Consider the following 18,733-nt stretch of genomic DNA (forward strand, 5'->3'; position numbering starts at 1 on the left):
TAAAGCATGTATGCTGGTGGATAGTGAATAATTAAAAACTAGTGAGTGTATGAAAAGTGCATACAATGTTTACATATGCCCCTCTGAATTCATATTATAGTGCTAAATTCACACAAATGCTCTTACTGGCTTTGTTTATTGTTAAGCGCTTGAGGCAAATGCTAATACAAATCCCACATGAATAAATTTCATCATATTGAGCCAAGCTGACTGACCATCTCTCTCTTTTTACTCCAACATAAACACACACTTTCTCTCTGTGTTTGTGTGTAGATAGTGATTGTGTCGTCTCCTGCTGATCACCTCCAGGGTCTGTAATGATACAGATCCTCTGATCTGATGGACAGTTGAGGAGGAGGAGGAGAAAGAGGAGGAAAACATCACACAGAGAGCAAAACAGACATTTATAGAGAAAGATCTTCAAGAGAACAGATTGAGTCACTCAGCATAATAGACACAGACGGTTGCACTTCAAATGCTAATAACAACCTTTTCAGTGGTAAATCATCATTAAAGGGACAGTACACCCAAAAATAAAAATGTATCATTTACTCACCTTCATGTCATTACAAACTCATATGACTAGCACCTTAAGCATAATAGAGTCATACAGGTTTGTAACGACATGAGGCTGATTAAACGATGACAGAATGTCAATTTTTGGTTGAACTGTTCCTTTAAAAAACTCTATTTAGTCGGCTGCCCTCCCTTCAGCACATTGTCTCTGCTGTTACCATGTTACCATTGATTCTTTATTTGCAGCATATGAGGTACCAGCGCTGTGCTATTTCTGAACGTGCAGTTCTGACGGACAGACGTGCGAATGCTCCTTAGGCTTCAAACCAAGTGTTTCATAAGACGGTCCTTTCTCTGTGCTTGAAAACAGGGAGATGTTCTACACAACCTCACTCAATGAGCTGCACACTGATCATACACAGGAAACACCACCCACGCAACCTCCCACCACATTGTCCTCTGCTAAACTACAATTCCCATGATGCAACTGTGATAAGATCCCAGATGACTGCGGTCAAAGCACTTATCTTGTTGCTGCTGAATATTCTACTGTATAAGTCATATTTTACTGTGTTTCCAATGGCAACAAACTATTCCGATTTGTTCTTTTCATTATTTATTTATTAACTCATTTCATGTTGTACTTGCAGTGGAGGAGAAAGAAAAGGGCTTGGATACTGCATGAAATAGTTTTTTTTTTTATATATATATATATCCAAGATGCCACTGGACAAAATAAACATGAAATGTGATGAGGTCATGTGATACCATGATGAGGTGTTGTAGGCAGTATACACTTACTGGCCACTTTATTAGGTACATCTGTTCAACTGCTCATTAATGTAAATATCTAATCAGCCAATCACATGGCAGCAACTCGATGCACTTAGACATGTAGACATGGTAAAGACAATCTGCTGAAGTTCAAACTGAGCATCAGAATGGGGAAAGGTGATTTAAGTGATTTTGAACATGGCATGGTTGTTGGTGCCAGACGTGCTGGTCTGAGTATGTCAGAAAGTGTTGACCTACTTTTCACGCACAACCATCTCTAGGGTTTATAGAAAATGGTCTGAAAAAGTGAAAATATCCAGTGAGCGGCAATTCTGTGGACGAAAATGCCTTGTTGATTCCAGAGGTCAGAGGAGAATGGCTAGACTGGTTTGAGCTGATGGAAAGGCAACAGCAACTCAAATATCCACTCATTACAACCGAGGTCTGCAGAAGAGCATCTCTGAACGCAAGCATATGGACTACAGCAGCAGAAGACACACCAGTGTCACTACTGTCAGATAAGAACAGGAAACTGAGGATACAATTCTCACGGGCTCACCAAAATCGGACAATAGAAGACTGGAAAAATGTTGCCTGGTCTGATGAGTCTCGATTTCTGCTGCAACATTCAGATGGTAGGGTCAGACAACATGAAAGCATGGATCCATCCTGCCTTGTATAAACGCTTCAGGCTGCTGGTGGTGTAATGGTGTGTTTGATATTTTCTTGGCACACTTAGGGCCCTTTTGTATCAATTGAGCATCGTTTAAACACCACAACCTATGTGAATATTGTTGCTGACCATGTCCATCTCTTTATGACCACAGTGTACACATCTTCTGATAGATACTTATTGTAGGATAACTCGCCATGTCACAAAGATCAAATCATCTCAAACTGGTTTCTTGAACATGACAATGAGTTTACTAAACTCTAATGATCTCTACAGTCACCAGATCTCATTCCAATAGAGCACCTTTGGTATGTAGTGGAACGGGAGATTCTCATCATGGACGTGCAGGCGACAAATCTGCAGCAACTGCGTGATGCTATCATGTTAGCATGGATTAAAATCTCAAAGAAATGTTTTCAGCACCTTGTTAAATCTATGCCACGAACAATTAAAGCAGTTCTGAAAGCAAAAGGATCCAACCTGATACTAGCAAGGTGTACCTAATAAAGTGGCCAGTGAGTGTATATGGCCCAGTATTCAGTAAGTAGCCAACTACAATTTCATTTAAAGATATACTACTGTTCAAAAGTTTGAGGTCAGTGTTTTTTCTTCTTTTTTTCTTTAAAGAAATGAATAATGAATGTTTTTTTAACATTCTGTTAATCAAATAATCCTGAAAACAATCTATCATGGTTTCCACAAAATATTCAATATCGATAATAATAAGAAATGTTTCTTGAGCAGCAAATCCACATATTAGAATGATTTCTGAAGGATCATTGAAGACTGGAGTAATGATGCTAAAAATTCAGCTTTGCAGAATAGAAAACAGTTATTGTAAATAGTAATAATATTTCCCAATATTACTGTTTTTACTGTATTTTTGATCAAATAAATACAGCCTTGGTGAGCATGAGAGACTTCTTTCAAAAACAATCAAAACATTACCGATCCCAGACTTTTGAACTTTTATAAAAGGTGTTTCCCTTATTATTCACTAACAGTGTAAAACTACCAACCTGAACATGGATGCTGCTGTCGTTGAATGCTTTCTGCAGCGCATGCGTGAAACCTTTAGACAGGTTCTGTCTCATTCCAACTTCTAGGCGATTTCGCCGCATCTGGATGGCCAGCACTGGGGGGAAAAATTATACAACACTTGTGAATATCATGATTTTCTAACATCAAAGCAGCCCAGATCCCAAGGGAGACAGCCATTCCTGTGAACATGTCTGTTTACAGTGAACATATGTTGGTTCACTGCAGTGCCTATGCCATCACTGTAGAATGTCGGAAAGGAGTAAAATGGCTGCATAATAAAGCCTTTTACAAGATATGTGCACTAATACATTGGTTTTGTCATTTGGCTCTGCTGCAGTAAGCTGAGCATAATTTAAATGTCAAAATGGCTTTATTTTTAAAATTGTACTGCATGTTTATTCATCATTCCACAGCTGTTTATTTAAAAATTTTTAATTAAATTAAAATCTAATTGGAAATACTGAACATTTTTAAGCTATCTGATTAAGTGCGCTTACTTGCACAAAAAAACTGCCAACCAAAAAAATCAGGTCATTTTAAAATCCTTTTGTACAGATTTACATGTGCATTAATAATTCATTTTTATTTTTCTTATTATTTATTATTTATAAGAAAACACTATAAAAAAATCACTATAGGGAAATACATCAATGTATTATAATTTCAATGAAAGTTTATCAATGTAAAACACTGAAATAATTACAAAAATTATATAATTAATTAATTATTAAGTCACTTGAACCTAACTAATCTATTTTTATACATTTGACATGAATAAATCCTATACATTCCCTGTATGAAAATAATGATAAAGCAAAATAAAAATAAAAATAAATATTTAAGAACGCCCAACCAACACACAAACAAACCCACCAGAAAACATTATTCACCCAAATCTTGTGAAATTGTTTTATATTTTTCATATTATCTTATATTTGTAGACTTTTGTACGTTTTTTTTTCTAAGACATTCGTTTTTGTTTATTTAAATCTATATAAGAGTTTAAAATGCAATTTACATGCAATGCAAAACCAGGGTAACTGGAAAAAATGTAGGTGTGCTGACTGGGTTTCACTTAAAACGTAATTTTCTTTCTCACAAAAACATTTTTTGTTTAATAAGCCAGCAACATGCAAGTCATATCTAGACCTAAACAGAGTGCACATGCAAAAACACTCTCAAAGGTAAATTCACACACACTGACGGCACTTTGCGCACAATATTATTTCAACAATTCGGTTTAATGAGATGCTAAATTTGCTGTAATCGAATGTAAATTACATTCACCTCAGATTTGTGCAGATAAACGGTAAACAGGGGCTCACCTGTTTTCACCCATAACCTTTCGGTCACATTACAGGTCAAAGGAGCACTGTCAGTAGAGGAGATGGTTAGTTCAGTCGTGGTACTTCCAGAGGTAGATGAAGCGGTGGTTTGAAGAGGGGTTGTCATTGTCGTAGTTGCTAAAGTGGTTGTGGGCGGTTTTGTGGTCGTAGGCGCTACTTTTGTGGTGGTGGTAGTAGTTGTCGTAGTGGTTGTGGTGGTGGTTGTCGTCGTGGGCGGTTCCGTCTCGGTTGTTGTGGTTTGGGTGGTCGTTGTGGTCGGCATGCTGGTCGTGACCTCTTTCGCCTCAACGACGGCGGTGGGCGGAGTCAAAGTCATGGATGTCACAGTTAGGGGCGTGACAGTCGTGGTGGTCACTGTGGTGAGTTGGAGACTGTCGCTGGTCACAGTGTGGGAGTTGTTGCGTGCTGAAGCGCCGGACGAAGCGTTTTCAGCCCTTTCAGGAGAGGTGGCGTTAAAAGCAGACATGGAGACCGAAGTTGTCACGTTGTCAGTGAGGGTGGCGTCTGTGTCTGCCACAGGCATGAAAGAGGAACCCGGGGCGGTGGGTAGATCAGGGTTTCTGGGGAATTCACTGAGGGTCTCGTCTGAAAGCAGAGAACGTTTGAGTGAGCCACCTCAGGAGCAGGAAGTGAGATTGAGGACACATGAATGCTCGCTGATGGTGAAGAATGACACATCGTGCATGTGCTAGAGGACACGCGTAGCTCTGGGGGATTATTCAGCAGCAGGAATTGTTGAAGTGTGTAATTTTTGTGCCACTAGCATCATCAAACCAAATGCAACTGAAGATAATGATTTTATTTTCCATTGATCTGACAAACAGATTCAGTGAAAGTCAATTTTGACTAGTTGGGATGCACAAAAATTACAATCTTCAGCTTTAAAAACAACATGAAATCAAAATTGACCCAATACACTACCTGTTTAAAATCAAAAATACAGTAAAAATAGTAATATTGTGAAATATTATTACAGTTTAAAAGAACTATTTGCTATTTCCATTTATTTATTATAATTTTTTATATATATATATCTGTTTTTTTTAAATACCGATCAGCTTTTTTTAATATTTCTGTGGAAACCATGATCATTTTTTTCCTAATATTTCACAATCCAATCAATTTCTGATGAAGTCCTACATTTTTTGGACTGAACTACCGTTTTACTCAGAAATGTCATGTTGACCAAGTAAAATGGGATGTGAATGCAATTTCATGTTGACTTTAAAGGGATTATTGTAAAGAAAAATGCTTGATGACGATAGTAACAACAAACACAATGACCTTGAAAATGATGATGACGTTGATGATAATGATGAACAAATGATGAAGAAGGGATGACGACAACATCAAATCAGCAAAGCCCCTGAAAAGAGACACCTTTAAATATAGCACTTGGTTTTTGTACACAGCATTCATTCAGCGCTTCATAATCGAGCGGTACCTGGGCTAGTGGTCAAGACACTGTTGATTTTCTGTGCCGGGGACGGTGGATTTGGCACTCTGACGGCCAGCTCCCCAGGGGACTTTTGATTGGTGCGATTGTCACTGTTGCCGGGTGGGGAGGGCAGAGAATGCACCAGCGCTTGAGGCTCTGTTTCTGCAACCTGCAGGGTCTGCACTGAGGCGAACACAGGCTGCTCCCTTGTGCTTTCTGCCCTCGCTGGTGGGGAGTGAAACTGCGAGGCAAAATCTTCATCCTCCAGAAGTGAGGATGAGACTGTGATGTTTGGGGCTCCGGTTGGATCCCGGGAAGGACTGAATGGTTGCCCTGATGCCTCCAGCTTTGCTTCATCTGGTAATGAAATAAAAGGAGATGTCATGGTGCAAAATAATAAACATCACTCTTCTAGATCTTAAAAATAATGATTTCATTTGTCGAGCCAAGATTCTAAATACTTGACGGCATTAGCTGCATTAAGATTGTGAACCTAATGACACACTTAATCAGCATTAATGATAATGCGCTGTATTAAATTGCTCTCAAGGTATTTGAGACTGAGGAAAAAATGAGGGAGAAACAAGCCTAATCTGCTTGCTTACTTAATTGTAGCATTCTTACCACAAGAAATACCTGGATTTGAAATAAATTCTCTGTAAACTCCAACAATATTTTATAGTAAAAAAAAAAAAGTTAATTAAGAAAAATAGTTTTGCATGTATAGTTTTTTCACACTTACTTAAAGTCCCTCTACAATAACATTACTCTCTTGGGTGTCTTTGAATTATTTAGCTTGCTTAACAACTCAGAAAAGAAAATCGACTTCCATCCCGGACTGCTGGCGAGTCCTTCCGAGATGATTAATATTGTGATTAATCGACCTTTACAGCTCTTTACTTTATTTTTATCTTGGGGAACATAACATGGACGGAGTCATACAATATAGTGACTTGTGGACATTAATCATAAATCCTTTAGCCGGAGGACCAAATTAGAAATGTGCAGGGTTTACTTGGGTGCTGCGAGCGCTCTTGGTCTCTTTCTCACTCTATGTGCTCCTAGTGAACAGCCTAAAGCTCAAGTGCTTTGTTAGTGTGTTAATTAACTCACCCAATCACATCCTTTTAGTCAGATATACAGTATACACATGCAACATAAACATAATATTACAACTTACATCTGACACCATTAAAGCACAAGTGAATGTGAACTAGGTTACACACTAATCAGAATGTGTAAGTAACGTTGTGAAGACGATCTTTCCGTAACAACACACTAAAACATACAATAAATAAATAAAGCATTCACAATATTATATTATAATAGTGTACTCAATATGTTATTTCAGAATTCCAGGTTGATCACAAAAACAGTTCTCACACGTTTTTTTAAAATGCTTGAATATTATTTTAATTAAATTTGCAATATTTGATTTAATTTTAATACAATTTTCTTGTTGAATAAAATAATATATATGTACTATATATATATATATATATGATTTCAGAGTAAACCTGACTAAAATTAAGGAATATGACATGATACAATACTTTTTAAAGGATTTTTTTAAAGATATGTTCAAAAACAAGATAGATAGATGACAGATATATGTGTGTGTGGGTTCTGTAAGCAGTCACGTCAAATTCCTATCCTCCAACAGATAGCCACCTGCTCTGACAGTTCGAGCATATGGGATTGTCCTGATTAACAGGCAGCGAGAGAGAAGATGAGATGTCATGTGAAGGGGGCTCTGGGTGTACATCCAACCCATCATCCTAATGACTGCACTTCCTGTGAACGGGATAGCAATGAACTCTGAAAGCTCTAGACACTTAAGTACACTTTCTGACGGTCTGAGATTTAAGTACCCTGTAATGTGTCACATGACTTGAGTCAGTTAGCTGAGCCAATCAAACTCTACTGCTAGGTAGAACAGAGTTGATTGGAAGACAGGATGGTAAATGCCAAGAAGGCTTCATCCATCACAACCCCCAAGTGCTCGGCCTGGTCGTCCCACTGCATATTGTTCTATATGTGGGAGCTTCCGAATCAATAACGTCAAGCGTTTAAAATGAAGGACATGTTTTTAGAGCCACTGCATATTGTAGACATCAGGGGGCTGGAAAAACATGGACCTTCTCCATTATGAGGACAGGTGGTGAAGGGGGCTGATGGGTACCAGGCCAAAGCCACTGAAGCCCATGAGGGAGTATATGGGGAACCAAAGCATGGAGTCACACCATTCCAGCAGGAAAGATCCGCATCCGTGGTCTATTCATAGATCCCATCTGCTTTTGTTGCATCTTGTTGTGGCATTGCGAAGGTAACAGCATTACATCTGTTTGTCAAAATAGTAAAGAAGATTTAAAGGGATAGTTCACGCAAAAAAAATAAAACTAATTGTCATTCCAAACCCATATGAACAAAACAGGTATCCGGGCCATTTTTCCCCCAACACAATGAAAGGAATGGGCTCTCAAGCTCTGAAATGACAAATATCATAAAAGTGGTACATTTGACTATATTCCAGTCCTTCTAATGCCATTTGATATGTTTGTGTGAGAAACAGACTGAAATATAAGTCATTATTCTCTGTAAAAAGTGGTAGTTGAATTTGTTAACAAATCAGTTAAAAGTGGAAAAAGCAATTTGTGAATTGATCAGGTTTTTTTTGTCAGATCTTTTCAATGAATCTATTGATCTGATTCACAAATACGATAATCAATTTGTTGATTCATTAACGAATCAGAATGATCTGGTTCTTGAGGTCTGCTCAAAGCTATCGTATAGCCTCAGAAGACTTATGACACAAGTCACATTGACTATGTTTATATAACTTTTTATGATACTTTTATGCTGCATTTGTGTCCTAAAATGCAACAATATATAATATTCAAAACTTTATATTTTATGTTCCACAGAATAAAGAACGTCATAAAGGTTTGGAACATGAGGGTGAGTAATTGTTGAAAAAATAAAACAATTCTGGTAAAATATTCCTTAATCAGAGGTTTTTGCTATTTAAAAATCACATTTCTATAAACGTGGTATATTTCATATTTCCAACATCAAACAATTATTCAGCAAAGCAGATTAGGGCGTCTATGCGCAATGAAGCAGATTAAATGCTTTGACATGGAATGGGATGTCGTCCAAACGAACACCCATCAACCCCCAGGACAGAAAGCACTTTGAGTGTCGCACATCAAAATCATTCCTCACTGACCACAGACGCTGCACAGAAGTCTCAGCTGTGGAGACATATCTGCATTAGTATCATGTACAGTTAAAAAATGATATTATGGCTCAAAAAATTTTTTTTGTCCTATTAATTATTTAAAAAACATGTTCACATTTACATCATATACTGTATCACCTATAATATAACCAGCTCCATATGTATGGATTTTTTGACATAGTAAACTTGCTCTGTATCTCACCTGGTACAGCAGTGCACTTGCGATGTGGCACTATCGGGTACTCGTGAAACACGAGTCAAGATAAAAAAGCTTAAAGACTTGTAGAAGCAAGCTAAAATGGTATGGTTGCTTTGCAAATGGATTTTTTTAAAATGCAAACACCATTGGTTAGGTTTAGAGTAGGGTTTATGGCGTATACGTACTGTATGGTGGTAGATACGTTATTTTTTGATTGCAATAGAGCGTTAACCACTCACTGAACATTTCATTTCCCAACTGCCACGATACAACCAACATATTAAAACATCACCAGATTTCCGTTTCAAATAAAACTAAACAAGCTTTGATTGACACTGATTGGACATTTTACTTTGAAAGTGTAGCGAAACACTGTAATATAAAGCAAAGTAACGTAATATAATTTAGCAGAAAAGCCACCACAGGCACATTTTTCCAATGAGAAAATACACTAAATTTGCAAGCAAGGCCTTCTATCGTTCTTTGACAACACCTGGTTTCTGTTATTCAACTTCCAACATGGCGGTGCCATGGTGCAACGATGATATTAGATGGTGAAGTCATGGTATTGAATAATATTCTGATATTCCAATGGTACTCCAAGGTACTTCAAAGAATACCAGGGTATATGCCCAAAAACATTGTATTATCATGGTACTTTATTAGTTAAGATGAAGGTCTGTTCTTCTGAAGCTGTTTAGGACTGTTTATTAATCATTAGATGTTCAAAACTAAAAATACTCCACTCAATAATGGTAAATTAATTACATACAGCTCATACTGTAGCTCCTTAAAAATGGGCTTGTAGCTTAGCTACTAAACAACTGGGAGCTGCCAGCAAGAAAATGAAAAAAGAAACAATTGACTCCAATTTCAACAAACTGCTCCCAGCAGGGCAGGGTAGGATAAGGCCAGACTAAATTAAGACAACACAGCACATTTGCTTTGGGTATTCATGTTTACATTCAGATTCTATTCCTGGAAGATCTTGCTCAGACACCTGACAGCATTCAAATGGGTTGGTTGATTAACAACAGCAGAATTTTCATTTTTGGTTGAACTATCCCTTTAAAGTATAAAATCCCAGTTCTTTTTTCTAAAGGCAAGGGAAATGGATGCATCATAATATATGAACAGCTGGTACAAAAACAACACCTTAGGGCCTCCCTTGAACTAAGCAACAACCCACATCCTTCAGTGTATTTTAAAATGCTGTGAGCAAGGAAATTAGGGGCATGGCGGACACGCACATCCCACACACACCAACACCATCACTGTTTTTAGATGAGGCAGGGGATAAATCTGAGAGACAGGGAACAGTGTGCTCTTGGCGGAGAGCTGAGGTAACAGCAGTGGCAAGCAGATTTGAGATTTGAGCTGTATTAAAGTTTATCCCTCTGCTGATGGCTCTATGTGTTTTTAGAGTTGATTTACCATGGCACACCTGCTGAGAACACTGGGATAGGTAAGTACTGCAGAGCACAGCCCATCTTTGAATAATTCAAGTGTTGGCTAAGCATCTGGGCCCTACGTCTAAAAGCAACATGGCATGGCCAAACTGTGCATCAATGTCCGTGCTGAACATCACTATCTTTAAAAAGGAAGATGCTGTGTATCTCCAGATTTTGCATTTATAAGCATAGTTCATCCAAAAAATTATACATCATTTTTTTTTTTACCCTCATGTCATTTCAAACCCATTTGTTGTTATTTTTGGGGGGTTTTTTGGGCTGCAAAACGATTCTTCAAAAAGCACATGAGACTGGAATGACATGATGGTAGGGCTGGGCGATAAACGGTATCATATCGAGATCTCGATAAAAGCTCTGGGCGTTTTGACTCGCTATGGATTACCCTACCAGTCTATAACACAGCAGAAATGAACATGACAACAACCAGTCCGTGCAAGGAGCCGGTGAGGGAAACAAAAGCAAAAGTGAACTTGCATTACCTTCTAAAGCAGAGGAATTGGTTGGGTAAAAAAGGTAACACAACGTCAATTATATTGGAGTGGTTTGGGTTTCTTAAAAGCAATGAAGTGTATATTAAGGGCCGGTTTAAGCAGAACATGTACATGGACACCGGCACGGACACCAGCACGGAAACCCGGCACAGAAACCCAGCACGGACACAGACACCGGCATTGGCAGGGGCAATGGCAGGGGCACCGGCATGGCACGGACACCAGCATGGAAACCCGGCATGGGCACCAGCATGGACACCGGCACGGAAACCCAGCACGGACACCGGCACGGGCACCCGGCACAGACACCGACATGGAAACCCAGCACCGGCACGGACACCCGGCACAGGCACCGACAACGGACACCGGCACGGAAACCCAGCACAGGTACCGGCACGGACACCGGCACGGACACCGGCATGGACACCCAGCACGGACACCGGCACGGCACGGCACGTAAACCCGGCACGGACACCAACACAGGCAACGGCACGGACAACGACACGGAAACCTGGCACAGGCACCAGCACGGACACCGGCACGGAAAACTGGCTCGGACACCGGCATGGACACCGGCACGGAAACCTGGCACGGACACACCGTCACAAGAAACGTGAATTTGACTTGGTCACATGAGACTCACCAACAGTGGTTACGCAAACAAAATTAGACAAAATACAATGGAAATATGTGGGGTATTTGTACACCAAGAGTCTAATGACTAACAAGAAACACCTGTGAACAATCAAGACGATCAACCAATAAGAACATGACACCAGTGTGTTTTTACATAGAAAAACAATGAGAAAACTATAGTGGAGTGGAGAGCAAAAACCAATTCTGTGTGAACTGGCCCAGACGGTCTGCAAAATAAGTCGTTGGTCAGTTCCAACCAAGGCGGCAAAAGCAACAAACCTTTTCCATCACCTAAAAAGGGACCATCCCAGCGACAACACAGAGAATACGAAATGTTTCATGTCTCATGTTAACCTGTGTAACATAATGACTCGTTTACAATGCACTTTTTACTAAAATGTCTACCTTTAAATCTTTTCATAGATGTAAAACTAATGCATAGTTAATATTTTTTAACTATATCTAACAGTGAACTTTAAATATTTGAGATGTTTGCTGCTACTATTTTATAATGTTACAAGGCAACCTAACTTATATTGTTTTAAGGCAGAACATCATGTTTTCATAGTTAAACATTAACGTTATGTTATTCTATTTTTCTTAATAAACTATATTCTAAAATGTAATTAAAGTACCATCTGGTTTCTCCAGGCTCCAGTCAGTCGGGAGCATTATCAAATTATATATCATGATATATAAAAAAATATTGTATTTCTCATAGGGCTGTCAAACGATTAATCGCGATTAATCGCATCCAAAATAAAAGTTTGTTTTTACATAATATATGTGTGTGTACGGTGTATAATTATTTTCTATATATAAATACACACACATGCATGTATATATTTAAGAAATATTTGCATGTATATACTGTGTATATATATTTATATTATATATAATTTATATTATATATAAATATTTTATATATAAATAACAAATTTTTCTTAAATATATACATGCATGTGTGTGTATTTATATATAGAAAACAATTATACACCGTACACACACATATATTATGTAAAAACAAACTTTTATTTTGGATGCGATTAATCGCGATTAATCGTTTGACAGCCCTAATTTCTCATATTTCTTGCTATATCGCTCAGCCCTAAATGAGGGTGAGTAAATAGTATTAATTTCATAAATAATATTACATATGGTATGAGCCTGAATAAATATTATGGCCTTGAGCTTTGGTGCTCATGAGTGAGATGTAAGTTTGAATCTTGCTTGTTTTTTTCAAAACATTTTCTGATTTCTTCCATCATTTCTTGTCTTTGCTCCAGTCATATTGAAAAAGTAGCAAAATGGCCAAAGTAGAGATAATACTGTATATTCAGTATAATCTATGGAAAAGATATGAGATGCCAATCAAATATTTAAGATTGATTCATCTTTCACTTGAGCAGGAGTCATCAATCCATTCCAATCAATTATTTTCAGAAGGAAGTTATGTGGCTTTAACATAAATATACGGATTTCTATATATATAGCGTTACAGTATAGAATTACAGCAATACAATGATTTTTACATTTAAATCAGAATTAATGAAAACAATATATCATTTTTCCCATTACATTAATGAAAATAAGATTTTTGCATCCCAGCAATAAGAATGTAAACTGTGGAGGGAAATGTACTTCAAATATGTCATCGATTTCCAGAGACTTCCCCATTTATGTCACAATCCTGAAAAGTGAGCCATCGAGCTGCAGTAATTATAAAAGCTGTGGCTTCGTTTTGCTGAAAGGATGATGACATGAATTATTGAAGAAGATACAAACACAGATCTGATTAAAATAACAGCCTGTAGGCTACCCCTCCAGCCTCTCTAACTGATGAGGCAAACACCATCACACATCTGTGTAAGCATCACCGAGCACTGCCTGATTGGATAAAGGGGGGTCATGTGACTTCCTCGCATGGGCACTGGGTAGGTCATCTAGTCCCCGTCGAGTCTGGGGGAAAAAATGGTGTATGTGACTGACTTAAACTAATCATACTCTCCGGCGAAGGATTAAAAAAAGAATGATGATGCAGTCGAAAATATTACATCATCTAGCATTTAAAAATGCAAACATAAATGGAAAGTGCAAGAACAAGAACCAAAACAATAAGCATGCAATGATTGATTCATTTTGACTCGAGATGAAATTAGCAATCAGACGCCGAGCGCTCAACACGCCAACACAGCAAAAGTGAAATTCCGCAAGCCCTCATGCCACCTTCCCATCAATCCTCTTAACACATGTGTTTCCTCAGCCTCCTGCGCAAAACCTGCAGGCTCAAATGATGCTTTTCCATGTTTGTTTTACTTCTCTCAATCTCTCACAGCATTACACAACTGTCAGACCTGGTTAGTTTCACCTCTGGCATTGACTGGAAGTGATTTAAATTTTTACACAGAGTGGAAAAGATTCCATATTCCCTTCCGGAATATGTTGTAATATTCAGGAGCTCGTGCAGGACACCTTTGATGCACTTGACTCGAGAGTCTCATGGGCAAGGCGGGTATTTGCAAACCCCATTAAAACTGAATGAGTGTCTCACTCTCTCTGGTTTGCTAAGAATAAATAGCCTAGCGCCTACTGCTAGTGTCCAGACTTTCTGTTACTTTAGCACCATTGTGTTTTTATTTAAATCTAAACAAGTTACTAAAAACTACTTTAAGAATTTGAGTTTACTTGCTTAACGAAACCAAAGTTGTAGTCTTTATGTAGCAACATGCTAACTTACGTTTTAAAAAAAATATGACACTTTCAAAATGTACTTATAACACCATTTTGTTAAACAAACCGAGAGTCTCTTTACGTAATGCTATTGCTAACCACAGATATTGGGCCCTATTTTAACAATCTAAGCACATGGTCTAAAGTGCACAGGCATGTCCGAATCCACTTTTGCTAGTTTAATGACGGGAAAATGGTCGGCGCACCCGGCGCATGGTCTAAAAGGATGGTTTTTTGGAGCGTAATGGGGCAGTACTCAGTACTACCGGGACTGCAGTCATGCTGGTATCATCAAACCTTTTTTTAAAGTACCTAGTACTGGTGCGTTTGACGACCCTACCCTGCACAAAATGACAAAGTGAACTTGAACTATGTGCTAGTCAGAATGTGTAAGTCACGTTGTGAATACGTTAACTTTTTTCTGTAACAATGCACTAAAACACAAATAATTAGCACTCTCAATGATTCAAATTTTATTATCGTCAACTAAAATTAGGTGCAATTTAATTTCGAATAATACTGACTAAAATGAATAAACTAAAAAATAGGACTTAAACTAACAAAAAATGATGTGTAATCCTGAAAAGAATGAGTTAATTTAAACATTCGTGCATGCCGAAACTGGATTGCTGGTGGTACAGCACAGAAAAGTAGCGCAGCTGTTTAGTGAATTTGCCCCAGTCTCTTTCCCAGTTTTCCAGACCATCTCATGTTCAAGCCAATCTGACTCCCAGGGAACAGAGCAGAGCAACCGAGAGTCCTCAAAATATGCATTCTGCACGCAAATTACAGTGAATATTATGGGCTTTAGCATAGCAAACATGACATGGCCACATAACATCAGCCTTCTCTGAAGGCAAAAATAGATAATCCCATTCCTTTTACATGGCATCATTTTCCCTAAGGGATTTTTTTAAGGGTAAAGCTGATGACGTCTGAGGTTGGACAAGGACAGAGCTCATTTTTTTTCCCTTTTTCTCATCTAATGAGCACTGTCATGTGTGTAATTCCAGGTGTGCACATGAAGCGGAGAACTTTTATTTCAAGATAGGAAGGCGACAGTTTAACAACTAAATAAATCTAAGGGCAGGACCAAAATCGAATATGGCAGTTCTATCAACAACAAGAGCAAAGACGACCACCTGATTTAATTACGCAAGCGATTCCACAAGCACAAAGAGAATTATGCGAATGCACATGCCTAATTAGCTCAGAATATCTGCGCTCCGGTTTTCCCGCATTTTTGCTGGAACAACGCTTTGACTAGATTTCAAACACCTCTAGAGTCAAATGAGCCCACAGCTATGAGTTCTGTGTAAATGAACAGTGGTTGAGTAAAACGAGGACAGATTTTGATCAGGCCCAAAAGACAGACCGACAGAAATGCGCACAGCTGAGCCTGTCTGGAGCTTTGAAGTAGGATAAATGCCTCTTAAAAAATGGGTGCGCTATAAAAGCTTCAAAACAGTATTAAAATCAACGACATCCACCCTATGCGAAAAGCTCCATAAAACAAGTGATGTCTCTCTTTATACATCTATTGACCCTTTAATGTCCTTTCTTCTCGCTCACAAACCAGATTAGCCCCTCCCCAGCATAAACCTTGTTTCATAAGCCTGAGGAGATTTTCAGGTGTGAGCTGGCACTCAATTTCATTACCGGTTCTCTGAATTGTCTATTAATCTGGCAGGGGTCAGCATCAATCCCTTTATCTAAGCAAAATAGATCAAAGTGAGGGAGCAAAACAATAACTCTTTGGTTTATGGCATGGATAATGGACATTATAATCTGTTCATTCATTAACAAAACAGATTAAATAAAACATATTTGTTTGTCATCGCTCCGGGCAAAGGAACACTTTTAGGGAGACGACTGGCATCAGATGGTTGGATCTAAGTATTAGCTCGACGCACGTGACCTGAAAATGACTGGCTTGTGTTATAGCAGATGTCCTCATAGGCAAGTGACAAACAAGAGAGCTGTCGTATATAGCAATAAATGACCAAGAAGCTGTATAGTAAATTCAAAACATTAGGGATCGATGATATTATTATCAATGATAAGCTGATATTTTCATGTTATGGCTGCTATTATTATATATACTAAAATATACTATTATTTTTATATTTGCTAAAGATTACATTTAACAGTGTTATTATATTATTAGCGTTTTTAGAGATTAACTTTTAAGTGAGTGTTAAATGGATTAAATAATATCGGACAATAACCAATTTGGAACCGATATATCGTCCATCCCAACAGAAACTAATTATGTTAAGCAAAAAATGTATTTATATTATATTATACTGTTATATAGGCTACCAATAAACCCAGAAGCTGTTAAGAAAATGCAAAAAAATAATAATAAAAAATAACTGTTATTATATAAATACTGTCAGATTTCATACCTTGTATAAGGGTTATCATTAATCAAATTCCATTTATGGTAGTCCAGTATGGGAGTCTAAGAAAACACTCCCAAAAAAGTAAGTATGACCACATTATCAAGTGATCTGGATACTAGCCTATATATTTCACATTATAAAGAATTATCCAATAAACTGCCAAGGAAAGCTATTTCTAACCATTTTTGCTCCAAACCTCCTGAATCCACAGGCCAAATCATAAGATGGAAGAGAACCTGATTGAAGTCATTCATCTCTGGAGATGATCTGTTTGCAAGCTTGTCAAAGCTCTGTACTGATCATTCATCATGACATGGTCACTGTTGTCGCTGTTGAACTCATAACTGCAATGTGGCAATATGGTCATTTCATAAACAAAACAGCATTGTATAAGTTTGTCCCAAGCAAGGGGCAAAAGGCACCTTTTGGTATATAGAAGAACATAATTACTATAGATTTGTTATAATGACAGAGTAATGTCGAATTGGGGTTATGGATTTTAGCACCCGCGTGAATTTGCTCGGGCCCTGCAGCAAGGCTATTAGCAAACTGTGCCAAAAAAAGAATGAAGGAGGAAAAAAATAACCTTTTGTATATATGGAAACAGAGTGAGCGCCTCAGACTCGACATAATCAACTTTCACATGGGCTGTTTCACTAATGAAGCATGGAATTGTCGGAAATGAGAACATGTCAGCTGTGAAAACGGTCAGTCAGGGAAGCAGATCAGCTGCTTTGGTCATCGCTGACATCAGCAGATAATTAACTGGTTCAGGACTCTAGTGGCAGTAATTAGACTGAGAGAAATACGCATTACCAAGACTGAATCCCGTCCTACTGGAAACTGTAATTGCGTTTCTGTTTGAGACGGCAAACGTCTACTAGTTAAAATGTGATATTTTCGCATTTCAACACTGGTGTGCAGCATCTTTTTCCTGGCAGGCTTTGATCCTCTGGAAAGAATCCTGGTGCTAACAAAGCCGGCTCTAATGTAATTCTATGGAGTGTGTTAAGACTAACAAAATGGATGGTTAAAAGACAAGCCAAAAGGCTTAAAAAGGCTTAGAGTAATAAAATCATGCTCTTTATGTAGGTTTTTCACCTTCACTGATGCTATTTACTGACCACATATAGTGTTTGACATCTGTGTGGAATTTAACAAGCCATTATGAGAAATAATGCCAAGGCAGCACTGTATTGATATCCCTTCAACATTCTGGTCAGACTATTTATAATATTTATCAAATGACCATTGTTGTTATTATTTTAATTAATTATTTATAAAAGTGTTTAACTTCTGCAATTAATTCAACCTAAATAGCTTAACATACACTCTTTTCTGTAGATAATAACAGCCTTAGCCATAAAAAAAAAAATGCTTTAAGGGGTTAGGGGTTTGTTCAAATTATGTATATAATTTATTAACTGTTAGTTATTTTTATCATTAATAATAATGAATCAAAATAGTATTATTAAATTATTAGTAGTATCAAACTTATTAAATTAAAGGGTTAGTTTACTCAACCTTAAAGGCCCACTGAAGTGCCTTTATTCAATGTGCAGCATTATTCAATGTGTTGATGTAATTTCCACTGAAACAGGAAGACGGGCGGGAAATGTCGAACAGCTCCTCCCCTTTTTAAAAGTAGCCAATAGCGTTTAGTTTATATCACAGTTCGGCCAGAGCCGTTGAGCTTGGTAAAGCCGCAGTTTCCTCCTAATCTCTAACCGTTTCTCCTCCTATTAATCTTCTGTGCAGAAATCAAATGGGT

General features: G+C 37.9%; 1 protein-coding gene across 9 annotated transcripts in view; it reads right to left on the bottom strand.

Moving 5' to 3' along the window:
* kiaa1549la (KIAA1549-like a) overlaps positions 1–18,733 on the bottom strand; it is a 48,632-nt gene that overhangs the window by 23,500 nt on the left and 6,399 nt on the right. For all 9 annotated transcript variants that reach the window (XM_079859487.1, XM_079859493.1, XM_079859489.1 and 6 more), the window contains exons 2-4: positions 5,795–6,145; positions 4,330–4,935; positions 2,983–3,098 (exon numbers count right to left, since the gene is read on the bottom strand). In XM_079859487.1, coding sequence (XP_079715613.1) covers positions 2,983–3,098; positions 4,330–4,935; positions 5,795–6,145 — 1,073 coding nt within the window. The remainder of the gene's footprint in view (positions 1–2,982; positions 3,099–4,329; positions 4,936–5,794; positions 6,146–18,733) is intronic.

Source organism: Squalius cephalus, assembly GCF_949319135.1.
Source record: "Squalius cephalus genome assembly, chromosome: 23".
In the NCBI taxonomy this organism is placed as follows: Eukaryota; Metazoa; Chordata; class Actinopteri; order Cypriniformes; family Leuciscidae; genus Squalius; species Squalius cephalus.